General features: G+C 63.0%; 1 protein-coding gene across 7 annotated transcripts in view; it reads left to right on the forward strand.

The window, feature by feature from the left end:
* Nucleotides 1-204: 204 nt before the first annotated feature.
* NHSL2 (NHS like 2) overlaps nucleotides 205-16,733 on the forward strand; it is a 28,389-nt gene continuing 11,860 nt past the window's right edge. For 2 of the 7 annotated variants that reach the window (XM_072929208.1, XM_072929209.1), the window contains exon 1: nucleotides 205-548. In XM_072929208.1, coding sequence (XP_072785309.1) covers nucleotides 293-548 — 256 coding nt within the window. In that variant the 5' untranslated portion in view covers nucleotides 205-292. Of the gene's footprint in view, nucleotides 549-7,474; nucleotides 7,713-10,871; nucleotides 11,031-15,301; nucleotides 16,729-16,733 lie in introns of those variants that run through there. The other 5 variants (XM_072929206.1, XM_072929210.1, XM_030272750.3 and 2 more) reach the window with 5 other exon arrangements.

The following is a 16,733-nucleotide window of genomic DNA, read 5'->3' on the forward strand; positions in this document are numbered from 1 at the left end:
CTGCGGCCGGCAGCCAGCCCGCAGCGTCCCCGCAGCTCCTGCCGCCGTGCCCCGCCGCCGGCCCGAGCATCCCCGAGCGGGGCCGCCCCTCCCTCCCCTTCCTCCTCCTCCTCCTCCTCCTCCTCCTCCTCCCACAGACCGGCTCCGAGCCCGGCGCTGCGGCCGGACCACAGCCTTCGCAGCCGCGGGGCTCGACGGGGGGAACAGCGCCTGCCTGGGCTGAACCGAACCGGCCCGGGGGGCAACCGGCCCGGGGGAAACAGCAGCGATCCGCGCCGAGCCGATCCGCCCCATGCCGTTCTACCGACGGAGCGTGGCAGTGCGAGTCCGGCCGGCGGGGCCGCTGAGCGATCTGCGGGACACCTGCAGCCTGGCGGCCCTCGCCCTGCTGCGGCAGCTGGCCGAGCTCTGCGGCCACTCGGTCTCTCTGCTGGGGGACATCGAGGGCCACCTGCGGGCTCTGGCCCGTCGCGCCGCCCGCCTGCACCGCCGCGCCGCCCGCCTGCAGTCGCTGCTGCGGGGCCGCCCGCTCCGCGCCGCCGCCGCAGGTAAGGGACACGCACCGAGGGACGGACGGGCTGTCCTGCGGCCACAGCCTCCGCTGCTGGCCCCGCTTCCCTCTCCGAGGGGTTCCGCTCCCTGCCCCAGAGCCGCAGGGCCACGCTGCTGCTGCTGCTCTCCGACGTTGTCACCCCGTGTCCCCTCCCCCGGAGGGTGACCCACGGCAGGTCCTGCTCTCGGGGCCCATCATCCCTGCTCCATCAGCAGGGAGAGCTGGGGGAGCGGGGTAGGGGTGGCAACACCTCGCCAAGGCCCGTGGGGCCGGTGGCCAGGGAACCGTGCCAGGCACTGGGGTGAGGTGTCAGTGGGATGTTGGTGGCCAGGGCAACCCTGTCCTGGGGTGAGGCCAGGACAACCCTGCACCCTTTCCCTCTGCCCAGACTTTATTTGCCTGCTCACAGTGGGCATTTTCCAGGCTGCCAGCCAAGCACACCTCACGCTGTGTCTGCAATTACTGGGGGCTGTTTAAGCGGGGACACCGGGCTGTCAGGGCCTGTCCTTGCCACCCCCACACTGTCCCTGCCTCAGGTGCTTCACCTCATCCTGGGGCAGGGGCCCAAGGGGGCTGTCCTGTCCAGAGTGGGGCAGTTTTCACTTGGGGTGTTGTGCATCTGGGGAAAATGTTAGGTTGTCATCCAGGCATCGTGTCAGCTCATCCCCTCTCCTGGCAGCCACAGGGTTTGGGTTGCCTTGGACTGCTTCCACTTCCCATTCCAAGCATTTTGATCTGGCACAGGCTGCTGTGCTGGGCCAGGAACAGGCAGCGCCGTTTCGGAGGATCTTAAAATAAGCTCATTTTGGAGTTGTTTATAGAAGTTTATTTTAAAGGCTTTGCGGGGCGGGGAGGGCAGTGCTGCTCCAGCACGTTCCCCTCAAGCACCGCGCATTTCCCAGGCCCTTGGCAGAGCGTGTGTGCCTCTGCTGTCGGCAAATCCCCTCACAAGCGCTCCCTTGCTGCTCCATCTGCCTGGAGCCATGGGAAATGACCACCAGACCCTCACAGCCCCGGATGCCGGGAGCGAGCGGAGCACCCAGCCCTGCTGTGGACCCGTCATTAGGCTGGGAAGCGGCTCCCACTCTGCTGTGCATCGCCCAGGAGGGGACAGCAGGGCTGCACAGTCACCCAAGCTGACCTGTGCACTGCACCAGCGTGTGCCAAACCTGGCAGCAGCATCGCCGTACGTGCTGGACCAGGCTCTGCCGGAGGAGGAGCTGATCCTGCCGTAGCCAGATGGTCCCTCACTGCCTGTGTCTGGCCAGCAGGCTGGGACTGCTCCAGGCCACAGCAGTACTCTGTGTGTGTGTGTGCCACCGTGGTGGCAGGGCCTTAGTGTGGGTGGACCATGGAGGGGATGGTGTAGGGGACAGGGGTCAGCAGAGGGATGTGTGGGGGGATTGCTGTGGGCAGGTGGAGCCTGCTTTGTGTGTTCAGCTAATTCCATGCACCTGGAGAGCAACACCCAGGCAGCTGCAGGTGTGTGTGTAAGGCAGCAGCAAATTGTCCTCCTGTGCTACAGCTCCTCATCAGAGCTATGAATATGCACGTGAGTAGATGTGCTGGGCTGGCTCAGAGCTGGAGTCAGAGGTGTGCAGTGATAAAAATGCTGTGATTTATCTTGTGGGAGGGGCTGGCACAGTGTGAATAGAGCCAAGCTCACCTTCATTGCTGCTTAGTGGCACAGAGGCTTAGGAGGTTCATTTCTCCCTGCATCCTCAGGGAACACAGCCCATTCACCCACCCACCTGTTCCACATCCATCCACCACCAGCCAGAGGGATGCCAGAGCTTCCAGGGTGACTGAACTTACTTGGGTAAAGAACAAAGCTCTGACTGGTACTTCAGCTGCAGTTTGCTTTGCTAAGTGCTCCAGCATCAGCCCATGGTGGGGATCAGATCATGTCTTGGGGGGATGGGAGCTCCTTGTGAGGCCCCAGCACTGTGGAAGAGTGGTGGCTGCCCAGGGCTTGAGAGGACACTTCCCACTGAGCTGCAGCACAGCAGGGACCCAGGAGTGAGGAGCAAACACTTAACAGTGCCCCACACTGCATTTGGGGCTTATTTTCTCCTCTGGTTTTGTTTATTGAAGAGGATCCAATGGCAAAAATCACAATTCTTCTCTTAAAATTGAATTGAAGCCCATAGAAGATGCTCTAGGGGAGCTCACCCAGGACCAGTCGTGCCCTGGCACAGCTTCTACCTTGCCAGTGTGGGTCCAGGTGACATGTCACAGCCTGTCTGGCCAGCTTGTAAGGACAGGGATGGATCAGGCTGGAGATCCAGCAGGTGCCTCCCAGGCAGGGCTGGAGATGACACCAGCCCAGCACCAGCCACAGCATGTCCTTGCTGCAGACTCAACATCATCCTGGGCTGGAGTAGTTCCATCCTTTAGCTCCTCTGAGGCCACAAGATGGGGACCAGACAGTTTTCAGGAAGTAGAAATGCTCCAGGCATGACCAAAGCCCAGCTGCAGTGCAGGCAGGGCATGGGGGTGGCTGTCCAGCCCTCACAAATGACCTGACTTCAGCTCCCATGGGCCTGTGATGGTTTGCCCTGCCCAAGAATGGTCCTTTGGCCAGCTCCCAGATTTGGGCACCCTGAGCTGGGTCACAACCTTTGCCTGGTTTTGGCTCCTACCAGACAGGTTTAGAGAGATTCAAAAGCCATGGGGCTCCTCACCGCATGGCTGGGGAGTTCAGGTCACCAAGGTGAAGAAGGACACGTCCATTGGAGTTTCCAGAAGCTGTGAGCTGAGGGAGCTGCTTCGTGCTCCTCAGGAAAGGGAGATGCTAGTGGAGTAGCACTGCTTCCAGATGAAGAAATCACACAGCAAAGGGCTGGGGAAACACTTGTCCGACGAGGCGGTGTGGCTGTTTCCAGCAGGAGACGGCAGCCAAGGGCTGTTGGATTCCTCTGCTCTTATTCACCGGCCGTGGAGGGAGCAGGGAGCTGTCACCGGGAGCTGGGGGCATCCCTCAGCCCTTGTGCAGCCAGCCAAGGATGCCACGGCTGGGTGCAGGGTCCCACTGTGGCCAGAGCAGAGCAGGGACCAGGCTCCTGTCCCACTGCCACTGGCACAGCCACGTCCTGGAGGGTGACACGTGCCAGTACAGCTCAATCTCCCCTTCAGGACTCTGCAGCTCCAGAATAAATCTCAGCGAAGCAGAGGAAGGGGCAGCACCAAGAGCTATTCAAGGTGCAGCCCTGAAGAGCTGCAGGACGGTTCTCTGGAAGGAACCCTAGGCTGTGCTGGCAGGAGCAGCTGTTTACTGCTCCTGCTGAAATGTGCAGCGTTCCCATCCTCTGACCTCCCAGCCTTCTCTGAAACCAGCCATGGAGAAAGACAGAGCTGTCGGCCAGCCAGGGCTGCTGCTCCCCACGTCCTCTGCTCAGCTCTTCCCTTACTGAGCTAGCACAGATGTTTTCTCCCATATTCTGAGACTGGATTTTTAAAAAAGGGAATGAAAGCAAGAAAAAAACACCTTCTGACATGCTGGAGTTTCCTGCCAGGCTGAAGTGGCTGTCAGTCCTTCAGTCCCTGGGGCAGGGGACAGGGGCAGGGGTCACTGCAGCTGTAACTGCAGTCCCAAGGCTCACCCACGTGAACCTACCTGAGCCCCACTCCTTCGACCCCACAGCTGCCCTTGTCAGCACCTGTCCATGGGGTCAGTGCCCTTCAAGTTAGAACAAAGTGCCAGGAATGGTGCAGGGCTTTCACTGCAGGACCATGGGAAGGACATGTCCCAAATTCAGGGGACAAGAGGTGTCGGTTTGGAGTGAGACATGGTCTCAGTTCACCCTGATGCTCTCTTCCCAAGCAGCCCTGGACTGCCATGGCCACAACCACCCCTGTGAAATGGCTCTTGGAGCTTTCTTAGCCACAGGACAGGCTGTGGCCAGTGTGGGGTGAGGGTTGTTCATCCCACAGAAGTGCCAAAGTAGTGCTAAAGGGGCTTGTGAGGCCCCCAACCTCAGGAGCCCAGCGCTGCTCATCCCAGCCACAACCCACTGCAGCCTCCTCTGCAGGGCAGAGCAGCTCCCAAAACCCTCCCAGACCTCCAAGACGTTTTCTTTGCTTGCATTTCCCCGAGCCAGTGGTGACTGCAGTGTCAGAGGGGCGAGCACGTCTCCCCAGGCTGCTGGTGTGGGTGGGAAGTGGGATGCTGACCAAGGCTTGGCTGCCGGAGGAGGAGGAGAGGAGCCACACCCTCCTCTTAACGGGATGGATGGATGGATGGATGGATAAGGCACGGCCCCCATCAGCCTGCTCTGGATGAAAGCCATGTTCAGCAGCGGGCTGATGGCCACTCCCTGAAAATGTGTGCTGCAGGCTGATGTTCCTGCGAGGAATGGGCAGCCCTGTCTGGGCTTTTCCAACCTCCACAGTTTGCCCTGGCTCCCCTGCCCGTGGGTGTGGGGTTCCTGCAGAGTCTGGCCATGGTGAGGGGGGACACATGGGACATCCTCAGAGCTGATGTTGAGGATAGCATCTCCAGCTCATTGCTGCAACCTCTCTCCCACCCTGCTGGGATTTTTCAGGGCTGAGATTCCTGCTTGGATGGATCTAAATACTCATTCAAAAAAAAGTGTCTTCACCCTTGGGTGGTGTTTTGGAAGGATTCACGTGAGAGCTGAGCCGTGGCCCTTGCTCAGGAGCTGGGCTGTGGCCCTCAGGGGCAGCAGGTCCCCGGGGGAGAGCAGGTCCTCGGGACCCCCATTGCCCAGTAAGAACTGCATGAAGGTATGAGGGAGTACAGCCACTGCTGTTCCCTCACAGCCTCAGACACCCCTGGTGTTTCTGGCTGCTCCTGCCTGGACCCATCTCTGCAGAGCAAGCTTAGAAGGAACTCCACGAGCACAGTGTTCCTGGTTCTTCCTAGGAAGCACTTACAGCCTCACTTTGGCTGGGAATATGGCAGCACTTACGGACCAGGAACATGGATTGGCTTCAACTATGTGTCTCCTTGGAGTCTGCATCATCCTAAGTCAGCATGTGGGATGTGTTCACCTCGTGTGGAAGCAAGCGCTGCAGCGTGCCTTGGCAGCCGCTTCTCCAGCTGTAGGGAGCTCCGTGGTGCTCCATGGAGGCAGAGGTGGGATGCAGGATGGCTCCCCGTGGCACCTGTGCAAGTTATCCATGCATTGAGGCACCAGTGGCTGCAGGCTGTGCTTTGGGGAGCAGATGACCCTTGAGGAGGGACACAGGAACCCACCAGGGACCCACCTGGCTGCTGAGGAACCCAGCAGTCCTTTGGGGGTGCGTATCCAGCTCCCAGCCTGGTCTGCACTCCCCAGGTGCCCAGCCCTGTGCCCATTGCCCTGCAGGTGCTGGCACAGGGCTGGCCACACGCCAGTCCCCGCGCGTGCACAGGAGCTGCAGGCTGCCAGCACAAAGTCTGGATTGAGCAGGAGCTGGCGCAGCGCCCAACAGGCCAAGGATGCTGGCAGGGAGAATCTTCTCCTTAGCTGTGCCAGCGGGTTCTGCCATCCCCCTCCTGCTCTCCTGCTGCCTGCCCACCTTGGCACCGGGACACCTGGCAGGGAATCAGGCTGGCACCTTGGGCAGCGGCAGGCGTGGGGCTCTGCGGGAGTACCCATCAACACGGGGGGGTGACCGTCCCCTGTCTGTCTGCTGGAGCCTGACCCCACACAGATGCCAGCCTGGCACAGCACAGTCTGGCAGCTGGGGACGGCTCCAGGAGCCAACATGGAGCTGCATGGCACGGGGAGACTGAATGGGGTGGGCAGGGCGGAGATCAGGGGAGGTTCGTTATTCCTTGAGTTAATTAATGGCAGCAGATCGAAGCAGACAGGGAAAAAGGTAATTCCACCTGTTACCCAGAAAGTGGCTGTGAGAGGCCATTTCCTCCCTTCCTGGCACCCTGAGTGGCCGGCTGCATTCATATGGAGCAGCATGGCCCCACTGTGAGCTTGGATCCTGACTCAGTGTCCCCATAGCCAGGCAGGAGGAAGGGGACAGCAGGGCACTGCACATCCCCAGTGCAGAGCAAACCCCCCTTGCACACATGTGTCTGAGTGTGCACACGTGTGTGATTCTGTACATTCTGAGTGTGCACACGTGTGTGATTCTGTACACGTCTGAGTGTGCACACGTGTGTCTGCTGCAGAGATGGGGGCTCCTGGCTTGCTGAGGGGGCCAGGATCTGTGCTGTCAGTGCTTTTGGAAGGGCACTCCTGAGTTGTCTTGTGCTTGGTCTGTGCTCTGTGGAAATGGGGGACTGTGGGGTCAGCCCTGAGATCACCTCCCCCTGTGTCAGGATTTTGCTCCAGCGCTTTCCCATCCCTCCCAGCTGGCTGCTGTGGCCATGGCTGCCCAATGCCCACACCTCTCCACTGGACAGGGAGAGGTCCATCACCATCCAGCCACAGCCGTCCCCAGGGCCTCTCAGGTAGCTGCGAGCAGGGAGAGCAGATCCCCATGGCATAGCCAGCATGGGGTGGCCATCCCCCGGGTGTTCCTCCCCACAGCTGCAGCACAGCCTCCCGGGTGGTCCTGGCTGTCAGGCAGAGCGTGGGCTGCCGAGGCCACCTGCAAGGCGCTGCCTGCGTGGGACCAGCTCCCTTCCTGCTGCACTGGGACCCCAGCCAAGGGCAGGGGGGGATGGACAGCCACCTCTCCAACAGCCATGGGTGCTGCCAGCGGCAGGAAACCTTCACCTGGCTGCCTGACCGCTGTTAATTACAGGAGGGTCAGCTGGCACTGCCCACAGCACCCACACAGGCTGGCACAGCTGACAGCAGAGGTGGTGGATGCCATCTCCTCTCCGCCAATCTCATCCCTTGCTGTGGCTCTCAGACTCACCGCACAGACGCCGGCTGGCAGGATGCTCCATCCCCACTAGATCTCCACGGCTCCAGCACCCGCTGCAGGGCTGTGTAGCTATGTCTTTAAGAAGGGCCTGGGCTGGGGTGGGAGAAGCGTTTCCATCCAGCCTTTCTCCAGAAACCTGGTTCGATTTAGTGCGAGCGAGCGACTGCCAGAGCTGGCGCTGTGGCCGCCTCCCGCTCCCGGCCAGGGCAGCCGCCACCCCATCCCGGCCATGGGGGCTCGGGGCATCTGCTGAGGTGGGGGGCAGCTGCCGTACCCCGGCCTGGGGCCCGCTGCGGAGAGGAAGAGGAGGAGGCAGAGTTGGGTAAGTAAGAGTTTTGTTCTTTCCTGCCTGTGGGACTCCCTGCCCCGCCCCGGGAGGGTTTGGCAGCACCGCAGGACAGGGGCAGGGAGGTGTGGGTGCACGACACGGTGGCTGTCACTGCAGGTGGGTGCGGGCAGCAGCAGCCCCAGGGCTGGCACAGCCGCCTGCTCGGCTCCTCGCTCCTGCCTGCGCGCACCGAGGCGTGGGGATGGTGGATGGGGCCAGCTGGGCACCCCGTGCCCATCACGGGAGGGCTCGCAGGCAGGACACATCCATGGTGGCAGAGCCCCGGGAGGGGTGCGGTGCCCTCTGCCCCCTGTCCCTCCTCTTCCTCCTCACCCGCTCGGGCTGGGACAGAAGCCTCCCCAGAGACCCCACCGGGAGGAAGGTGCACGGCGTGCCGCTGCAGAGGGGCTGGGGGATCCAGTGGCAGTGCTGGGGAGGTGCCAATGCCACCCCTCTCACCCCACGTCTCCAGTAAGGGGCTCATAAATGACAGGCACTAGTGATGGTGCCACGGCACGTGGTGGCAGCCTGGCTCTGCGCTGCTCTCTGGCACAGCTGTTTTGGGGAGTATTCAGAGGAATCTATGGGGGTGTGGGTGTAGGTTGTGGGGTAATCAGGGCTGGGGCAACCCCGCCGCCTCTGCCTGACCCCACACACCGCTTCATGCCGAGCTCTCGCACCGCCAGGGGTGTAGCAGAGCATCGTGCAGCCCTGGCACACCGGGAGCAGGGAGGGCAGCCCTGGCAGTGCCAGTCCTGGGCAGGACGGTCAGGACCTCAGTGCAGTTACCAGGACACAGAGCAACGAAATATGTTTGGTGCGCTGGAGGAATCCCAGGAATGCAGAGCCTGGAGGGGACTCGAGGTGGCACGAAGGTGTCACGGCAGCTCCAGCCCTGCACGCAGATCCCCTGCCCGGCCTCGGGGGGCAGCTTGGGGGTCACCTTCAGCAACATAAGGTGTTGTGGGGCTCGGCGTCCCAGCTCTGCCCTCCAGCTTGGCGGGGACCCTGCCGGTGGCTCTGCTGGGATGTGGCACCTCTCAGGGTCCAGTTAGGAGCAACTCACCCTGGTGCCGGCGCGGGGCTGGGAGCCCTGGCCCTGCTCCTCGGCTCTGGCCCGGCCCCAAGCCGTTGTTCTCCAATGAGCTCATCTGCCTCGCTGATTCTGAGCTTTAATATGGCCTCTTGGCCCAAAAATAACCAGCTCGGCCACTTAGCAAATGTTTATGGCTTCTTCACAGCTGGGTTCTCTGCCAGGAGAGGGTCTGCTCTGGGAACACAGAGCAGAGCTGCTCCCGCGCTCGGGCCGGACTGAGCCGTGGCACCCAGTGCTTCCCCGCTCAGCCACTGGCAGCCTCCTGCCCTCGCCTGGCACGGTGAGCCCGGTGTCCTGGAGGAGCCACCCGGGCCTGCCTGGGCTCCTAGGAGCCAGGACAGTGCAGGCAGCCGTGTGTGCCCACGGGGCTCGAGGAGGATGTGGGGCCTGGGGCTGCCCTGCATAAGGTGACACAAGTGGCTCGGAGGGATGGGGACCTGGTGTGGCTCCCCAGGGCAGGGAGCAGAACTATGGCCACTGCCCACGTCATATCGCAGCCCAGTGACCCACAGTGGGGCTGTTTGTGCAGGGGCCGCTGCCCCCTCTGCCTGACACCATGTGCAGGGCTCTGCTGGGGCTTGGGGAAGTGGCAGAAAGTATTTTCTTGTTGGAATTTCTGCAAACCACCCCCAACTCACTCCAGTCCTTCACCTCCCTGGGGAGTTCAGAGGCTGGGTGAGGTACCCACGGCCCCATGCCCGGGTCCCTGTGAGCTGAGGCACTGCCACAGCCCAGCCCCAGAAGTGGAGCACAGCATGGGCAGCGGGGTGCCACCGCGGGGCCCCCGCACCGCTGCGGCTGTCACACCCACCTGCTCCCACATCAGTCACACAAACTGCTCCTTGCACCAAGTACTGATCCAATTTGTGGCTGTTTCCATAACAACCTCCCAGCGCTTTCTGGTCCTTTCTGTTGCTATATGGATGCCGAGATCCGATATGTCAGGAATGCTGGGTCCTGGGACACAGCAACTGGGCTGAGCCGTCCCAATGCCTCTTGGCTCCCAGGGGTGAAGCGCTCTGCACGTGGGAGGTCTTGGCATGCTAGACAGGTTTCCCCACTTTGGAAGGGTTTTTTTCCCCATGAGAGGGATGTGGTGAGGTTTGGGCCAGTGGAAGAACCCCAAGGGCAGTAGCTGATCCACGACTCCTGGGGGTCCCTGCATGCAGCTGAGCTTTGTGCAGTCATGGCACTGCCCGGGACCCTCAATACCAGGAATGGGGACCTTGGAGGCACTGGCAGAGATGACCCTGTTTCTCCTAGCTGAGACAACATCACCCCCAGGCCTGGCTCTTGCAATATCCTACAGCTCTCACATAGGTTTCCTGAGAGAACCCAGCCCCAAAGCTCTTCCCACACCTCCTATTGCCCTCTGAGCATGGCTCCAGCTGCTCTTGGAGCTGACCTCTGCCTCCTGTCAGAGGTCGATCCCTTTCCTCCATCCATCCGCTGCTCAGCCACCCACCCCACAGGGCCAGCGTTGGGATCCCCACCCAGCCCCAACACCTCTGGTGTGCCCAGCCCTGGTACCACCCCTGGGGGCTGTCCAGCCCCAGGACCCCCTCCACTCACCCCTAAACCAAACAACTCCCCAGGGGCTGCCCAGCCCGAGGGCCCCCAGCCCAATCCTACCGCCCTGGGGGCTGTCCAGCCCTGGTATCCCCAGACTAGTCTGAGGGTGCCCGGCCCGGCACTGCTCCACAGTCACCCTGATACCCCATATCCCATCTCCTCGGGCGGCGCCCAGCCCCGGTACCGCCATCCCCATCCCCCAGCACTCCCCAGCCCCAATCCCCCCAGCCCATCCCATCCCATCACCCCGGTATTCCCGAGTCCCGCGCCGCCCCCGCCCGGCCCCCGCAGCCGCCGCCATTGGGCGCCCGTTCGGCTCGGAGGGGGCGGCGGGGCGGGGGCCGGTGCCGGTGCCGCCCGGCGCGGCTCGGCTCGGCTCGGCTCGGCTCGGCTCGGCTCGGCTCGGCTCGGCTCGGCTCGGCTCGGCTCGGCGCGGCGCGGAGCGGAGCGATGCGGCCCGGCCCGGCCCGGCCCGGCCCCGCGGCTCCTCCCCGCGCGGCGCGGCGGGCCCGGCGGGGGGCGGCCGGGGGGCGGCCCGGGGGCGGCGGCGCGCGGAGCCCGGGCCGGGCGGCGGCGGAGGATGGGCAACGCGCAGCGGAAGGGGCCGCGCAGCCAGCGGCGGGGCAGGATGCGCTCGGCAACAGGTACCGAACCCGCGCCCCCGCCGCCCCCGGCAGCGCCGCCGCCCCCGCGACCCCCGGCTGCGGCGGCGGGCAGGGGGCGGCTCGGGCTTGGCCGGGCTGCGGCTCGGCACTCCTCGCTCCCCCGTCCCGGTGGGTCGCTTGGAGGACGCGGGCAGAGGTCACCCCGGCCGAGGCTTGGCCTCCTGACGGGGACGGCACGGGATGGGGCTGGCGGTGGGGACACCGCGGTCCCCCAGCGTGTGGGACAGGTGCCGGCTGTCCGAGCTGCTGGGATCCAGCCCCGGGTTACAGGGAGCCAGCCCCATGCGGTGGGGAACCAGCCCTGGGCACGGGGATCCGGCACCAAGGTGTGGGGAGCCAGCCCCGGGCATGGGAATCCAGTCCCAAGCTGTGGGAAGGCAGTCCCGGCCATGGGAATCCAGTCCCAAGCTGTGGGAAGGCAGTCCCGGCCATGGGAATCCAGTCCCAAGCTGTGGGAAGGCAGTCCTGGGCATGGGAATCCAGTCCCAAGCTGTGGGAAGGCAGTCCCGGGCATGGGAATCCAGTCCCAAGCTGTGGGAAGGCAGTGCCGGGCATGGGGCTGCAGCCCGGGCAGTGGGGAGCCAGCCCTGGGGACAGGGATGCGGCCCCAAGGGGTGGGGAGCCCTGTAGGTGCTGTCCCCGGAGCTGGGCACCCCCAGGCAGGGAGCCCAGTGCCTGTGCAGCCCCCGCAGCCCAGCTCCCTCCTCCCACACATCGCAGTGCTGGTGGGTGTCTGGGGGCTCCTGTACCACAAACAATCTCGGGGAGGCGGACAGCCCTGCAGCTCTGCAGGGAGCTTTTTGAGGGGGAGCAGAGGGAGCAGAGGACCCACTTGGAGCTGGGAGCGGGCAGTGAGAGCAGGTGCCCTCTGAGGAAGCAGGGTCAGACAAGCAGGACCTGTCTGGTCACTCCTTTGTCCCCATGTAGCTGGTCCAGGCAGTTCAGCAACCCTCCCCAGTGCTCCAACTCTTCTTCCAGCCCAGCTCCTGGGAATGCCAGAAGAGCTGGGAGCTGGGGTCTGCCACAGCTCCTGGCCCCAGGCCCATCAGGTCCTGGAGTCCCGGAGTGCAGCATGCTGGGCTCTGCTGGCCCCAGCTCCTGCTGCCCTTTCCCTGCCTGCTGGCCTGGGAGCAGGACACAGCAGTGTGGGCAGCAGCAGGGAACTGAGCCCTGGGAGAGACCTGGGGAAGATTGCTTAGAAACTGTAGAAGAATGGGGACTGCTTGTCACAGCCCAAATGACTGTCACAGCTTAATAATCAGTGGGCAGAGAGGGTGGCAGCACAACCACCGTCGAATTTTGCAACCGCTGTTGTAGCGGTGGGTGCAAAGCACCGAAATGGGGCACAAGAACTCAGGGTTGCACAGGAGGCGACCAGGAGAGAGGCTGAACTGCAGGTCAGAGGGGGTGAGAGATATGGGGCTGGTCAGCATCCATCACATCATCCTTGGCTCCCCTCTTGGGGCCATGGGAAGCGGGCAGTGATTGGACTGTGGGGCTCAGAGGGATCATGGAATGCTGGCCCATTCCCTAGCGGGAGGCAGTGCCTGGACCACAGGGTGCTGGCCTGCAGGTCACGGGGATGAGGGATGCTGTGCCAGCTGCTACCCAGCACAGTGCCCTTGGCTCCCATTTGCAGGCATGGAAGATAAGCAGTGCCCAGACCATTGCTGCTCTGCTCCCTGCCTGCCTCTCCCACCTGGTGCCGCTCAGAGGGAGAACTAATCACACTTCTGGATTGTCAAAGGAATTCTTGGAGCTGTGGGAAGGGCCCAAGGGGGATTGTAGGGGCCAGGCCCTGGACAGCTGGTTCATCTCTGTCCTCAGGTCACAGTTCCCCAGCAGCCTGGAGATCTCCAGCAGGTCTCCCTCAGGTGCCTGGTCTCCCTGGACAGACCTGCATGTGGCTGCTGGGGTCAGGGAAGAGTGGGATTTGGCACTGCATGGCTCAAAACTCATCTTGGGTGTAAAGCTTGAACAAATACTTGGACACTCACAGGGCTGTTGGGACTTCAGTGCCTGGGGCATTCCTGAGCAGTTCACACAGGCTTCCGTGCAGAGAGATGGCAGCAGGTCCAGGCTGGAGCTTATCTGCCAAGGGGAGGGAGCTGAGGCTCCATAAGGAGCAGCCCTGTGGTGGGTGTGGGTCGCTGGTGGTGTGGGATGTTCCTGAATGAAGCCTGTGCTTGGGGAAGCATTCTTGGCTGTCCTGCAGCCCTGGCTCCCAGGAGCCTCCATCCTCTGGGAGAAGCCAGCTCAGCTTTACAAAGCCCTGGGGCACCGGGAAAGTGGTCCCCGAGGAGCCTTTGCTCCAGGCTTTGGAAGGAGCTGAAGTGTGATGAGGCTCTGGGTGCTCTGGCAGCTCCCAGGTCAGAGCCAGGGGGTTCAGAAGGGCCCCTGGTTTTGTTGGCTGTAAGGGCTGGGGGAGCTGGTGGGCAGTGGTGCTGCCCCACAGGCTCCAGGTGCTGGTTTCCCCACTAGGAGTCTTGTGGTTGCTCCATGTAGGAATGGCCATGCTCTGCTGAGAGGACAAGGCCCCACGTGCTGTGTCCCCTCAGGTCACCCACCGCTCTCAGATGGTGCTCCAGCCACAGCTGGGGGATATTTTGGTTCCATTACCCTGTCCAGCTCGGGGAGCCCAGCCTGTGCTGGCTATAGCATCCCTCTCCAGGTGCTGCAGCAGCGATGTATGATGTATGTAGAGGGATGTGCATTCGGGGGCTGAGGGCGGGTGGATGTGGGATGGGCTGTGCAGAGTCCCGGTCCCTCCACCGTCCTTCCCCGGGGAAGGAAGAGGGGCCGGGGCCAGGACAATGGGCTGTGGCACTGACTCAAACAGTCAGTTCCTGGTCGCTTCCTCTCCCCGCTGGAGCTGGAGGCGGCGAGGACGGGGGAAGCTCAGTGCTCTCGGCCTGGCTTGAGGCAGGAGCTCCTAGGGGGCTGGAGCGAGCGGCCTCCCCCCGCACTCACAGCCATGGCCAAGGTGGAGTGGCTCCTGGCACCCTGGCACCGGGCAGGTAAGGCAGGCAGTAGGGCAGGGCTGAGGGGGGCAGTGGGGGCGGTGGGGTCTGCAGGCACTGCTCACTCTGCAGGGGAGGACCCCGGGCTGGGGGCAGCTCTTGGGTGCAGACCCTCTGGAGGCCATGCAGTAGCCCCCAGGGTCAGTGCTGTCCAGCAGTACCAGTCTTGTGCCACCTTCCCCAGACTGACCTGAGCGTGGAGTGTCCCTGTCCCTTTTAAATCCTTCCGCCATACCCCAGCCTAGTGCGGTGTCCTTGTTCTGACAAAGCAAGAGAAAGTCAGAGACTCCCAGCCCACGTGTCCCACTGACCACTCATCAGTCCTGCAGGGACAGGTCCTGCCTGTCCTGGTGGTACTGTGCCCTCCTGGCAGCTTCCACGTGCTGCTGACAGCAGGAGGGAGGACCATGGGACCGTGGGTCGATACAAACATCACAGACACCCAGGACCCTCGCTGTTGTACTGCTTTCAGTCCTGCTGTAGTTGATTTCAGGTCTCAGGCCCCTTTGTCCCAGGGCCTCTGGCCACATTCCCCTCTCAGGCGACTTCCTCACATTGTCCCAGTCCCGCGGAGTGTAAAACCAGCTGGGCACAGGGGAAGCCATGCTTTCCTGGAAGCAGCCTTTGGAAGCGGCCTCTGGCACAGGCAGCCCACACTGGGCAGAGTGGTGAGCACTGCCTGGGCTTCCATGTGCCACCAAACAGTCCCAACCAGGCTGGGGACATCACCGTGGGAGGGCTGGCACAGGGAGCCTACGGCCACCCTGTGCCCAGCGGCTCCTTTGGCCAGGATGCAGCGATGTTGTGCTGCCAGGACCGGCTGGGTCTGACAGGTTGCCATGCCAGACTTCCTGAGGCACTCAGGAAAAGTTTGTGGCTGGAGTTTTGCTGGGAAGCGTGGGAGAGTGAGGGCTGCAGTATGAGGAGGCTGCCTGGCTCCCAGGGAGCCACCGGAGGGCTGGGAGTGGGCTCTGGGTGCTGGTCCTACTGCCCATGGTGGAGGGCTTGGTGCAGGAATGTGGGTCCAGCCAGACTCTGGGGCTCCAGTGCTTGCCCCAGTGCTGCAGCTCTGGCCTGGGAGCAGTGGATCCCAGCCCTTTGTCAGGGAGCAGCCTGAGTCTACCTTGGCTGGCATGGTCCCGGGCCAAGCCCTGCTGCCAGCTCCGCTGCGGGCAGTTCCCATCCCCACGGCACGGGCGAGGGGCACAGTGGGTTGCTCCTGGGCCAGGCTCACCGGCCAAATCCTGCAGCACACACAGCTCCCCGCCTGCCAAAACTCCCTGAGCAGGGCCCATTGCACTGCTGGGAATGAATGTCCTTGCACACTGCAGCTCTGAGTCCCACCGATGGACAGGGATGTTATTGACTGGTTTCTGCTAGTGGTTTTCATAGAAACCTCACATAATCCAGCCTTCTCCCTATGAGCTGAGGCACCCCCAGAGCTGCTAAATCCGGCCTGCTGCCACCAGCAACTTCTGCAGTGCCCTTATCTCCCATCAGTACAAAAAGCAGCTGGTTCCTTGTGAGACAGGGAGCTTGGAAGAGCCAAAAACCTCCAGCAGATCCGGTGTGTCGGGACAGTGTTGGTTCTCAGTGCCTCTGGTCCTGCTGGGCACCTGTGTTGGAGCACGGGGACGTGCTGGACCAGGGTCCTGGCATGGCCAGTCTGGGGTCTGGGGTCTGAATTCTGCACCCCTGAAAGGCTTCCTGCCCCTCTGGCCTCAACCACCAGCAGGTCAGACACCTGTGCAGGTGGCCCTGCCTCGCTGGAGGATTGGAGCTGAGCCACCAGACATGTGACAGTGGGAGGTGTCCTGGAGAGGGTCAGATTTGGAGAGGGCACAGTCTCTTGGCTTTCCCAGTGAGGGCTCATCCAGGCACAGTGTGTGCAAGTGGCACACAGGGCAGGTCTGCTCAGCGAGCACCGCTGCCTTGTGGCACTGGGCCTGGGGGTGTCAGCAGGATGTCACTTGAGGATTTCATTCAGACCCGGGTGGGCATCCGGCCCTGGGGCTGCCGTGCACGCGGACGCGGCTCCACATCCCGCGGGGATGGAGCTGGTCCGGCAGGTCGGGTTCGGCAGGGGGTGAGCTTGGGACAGGAGGTGTTTCTGCGGCCGCTGCCAGCTCCCTCTGTGTGCTCTTTTCGCTTCCTCTCCGCTCGCCGTGGAGCAGCGTGCGCCTGGCTCGTGGCATGGCAGTGTCCCCAAGCCGCCCAGCGAGCAGTCCGGGACCGAGGGCAGGCCGTGGCACTCGCTTGAAGCCGGTGGCACACGGCTCCGGCCGGCGGCTCGGGTGATGCCAGCATCGCTCTGGGGTTCACTGCCCTCGCCCTCCGGCGTGCCCGGTGCTCTGGCCCGGCGGTGGCAGCTGCTGCTGTGCCTGTACCCGTTGCCATGGCTGCTCTGCTGATGGCGCATCGCCTGCTGCTGCCGTTACATCATTCCTGACAGTGCTCCACGCTGGCAGAGAGGGTCCGAGCAGCTCCAGACGTGCCCCCGGCATCTCCTGCACGTGGGGAGAGAGCCCGAGAGGGAGAAGTTTGGCAGTGAATTACAAGCGAGAGGCACCGTTTCACAGGAGCTTCAGCCTGGATTGAAACAGCTCTGATGGCTCTGTCAAATATCTCCCTGTGGATTCGGGATGCCTGGGCTGTGGGTGAG

This window comes from Taeniopygia guttata, chromosome 4A, assembly GCF_048771995.1.
Source record: "Taeniopygia guttata chromosome 4A, bTaeGut7.mat, whole genome shotgun sequence".
Taxonomy (NCBI): Eukaryota; Metazoa; Chordata; class Aves; order Passeriformes; family Estrildidae; genus Taeniopygia; species Taeniopygia guttata.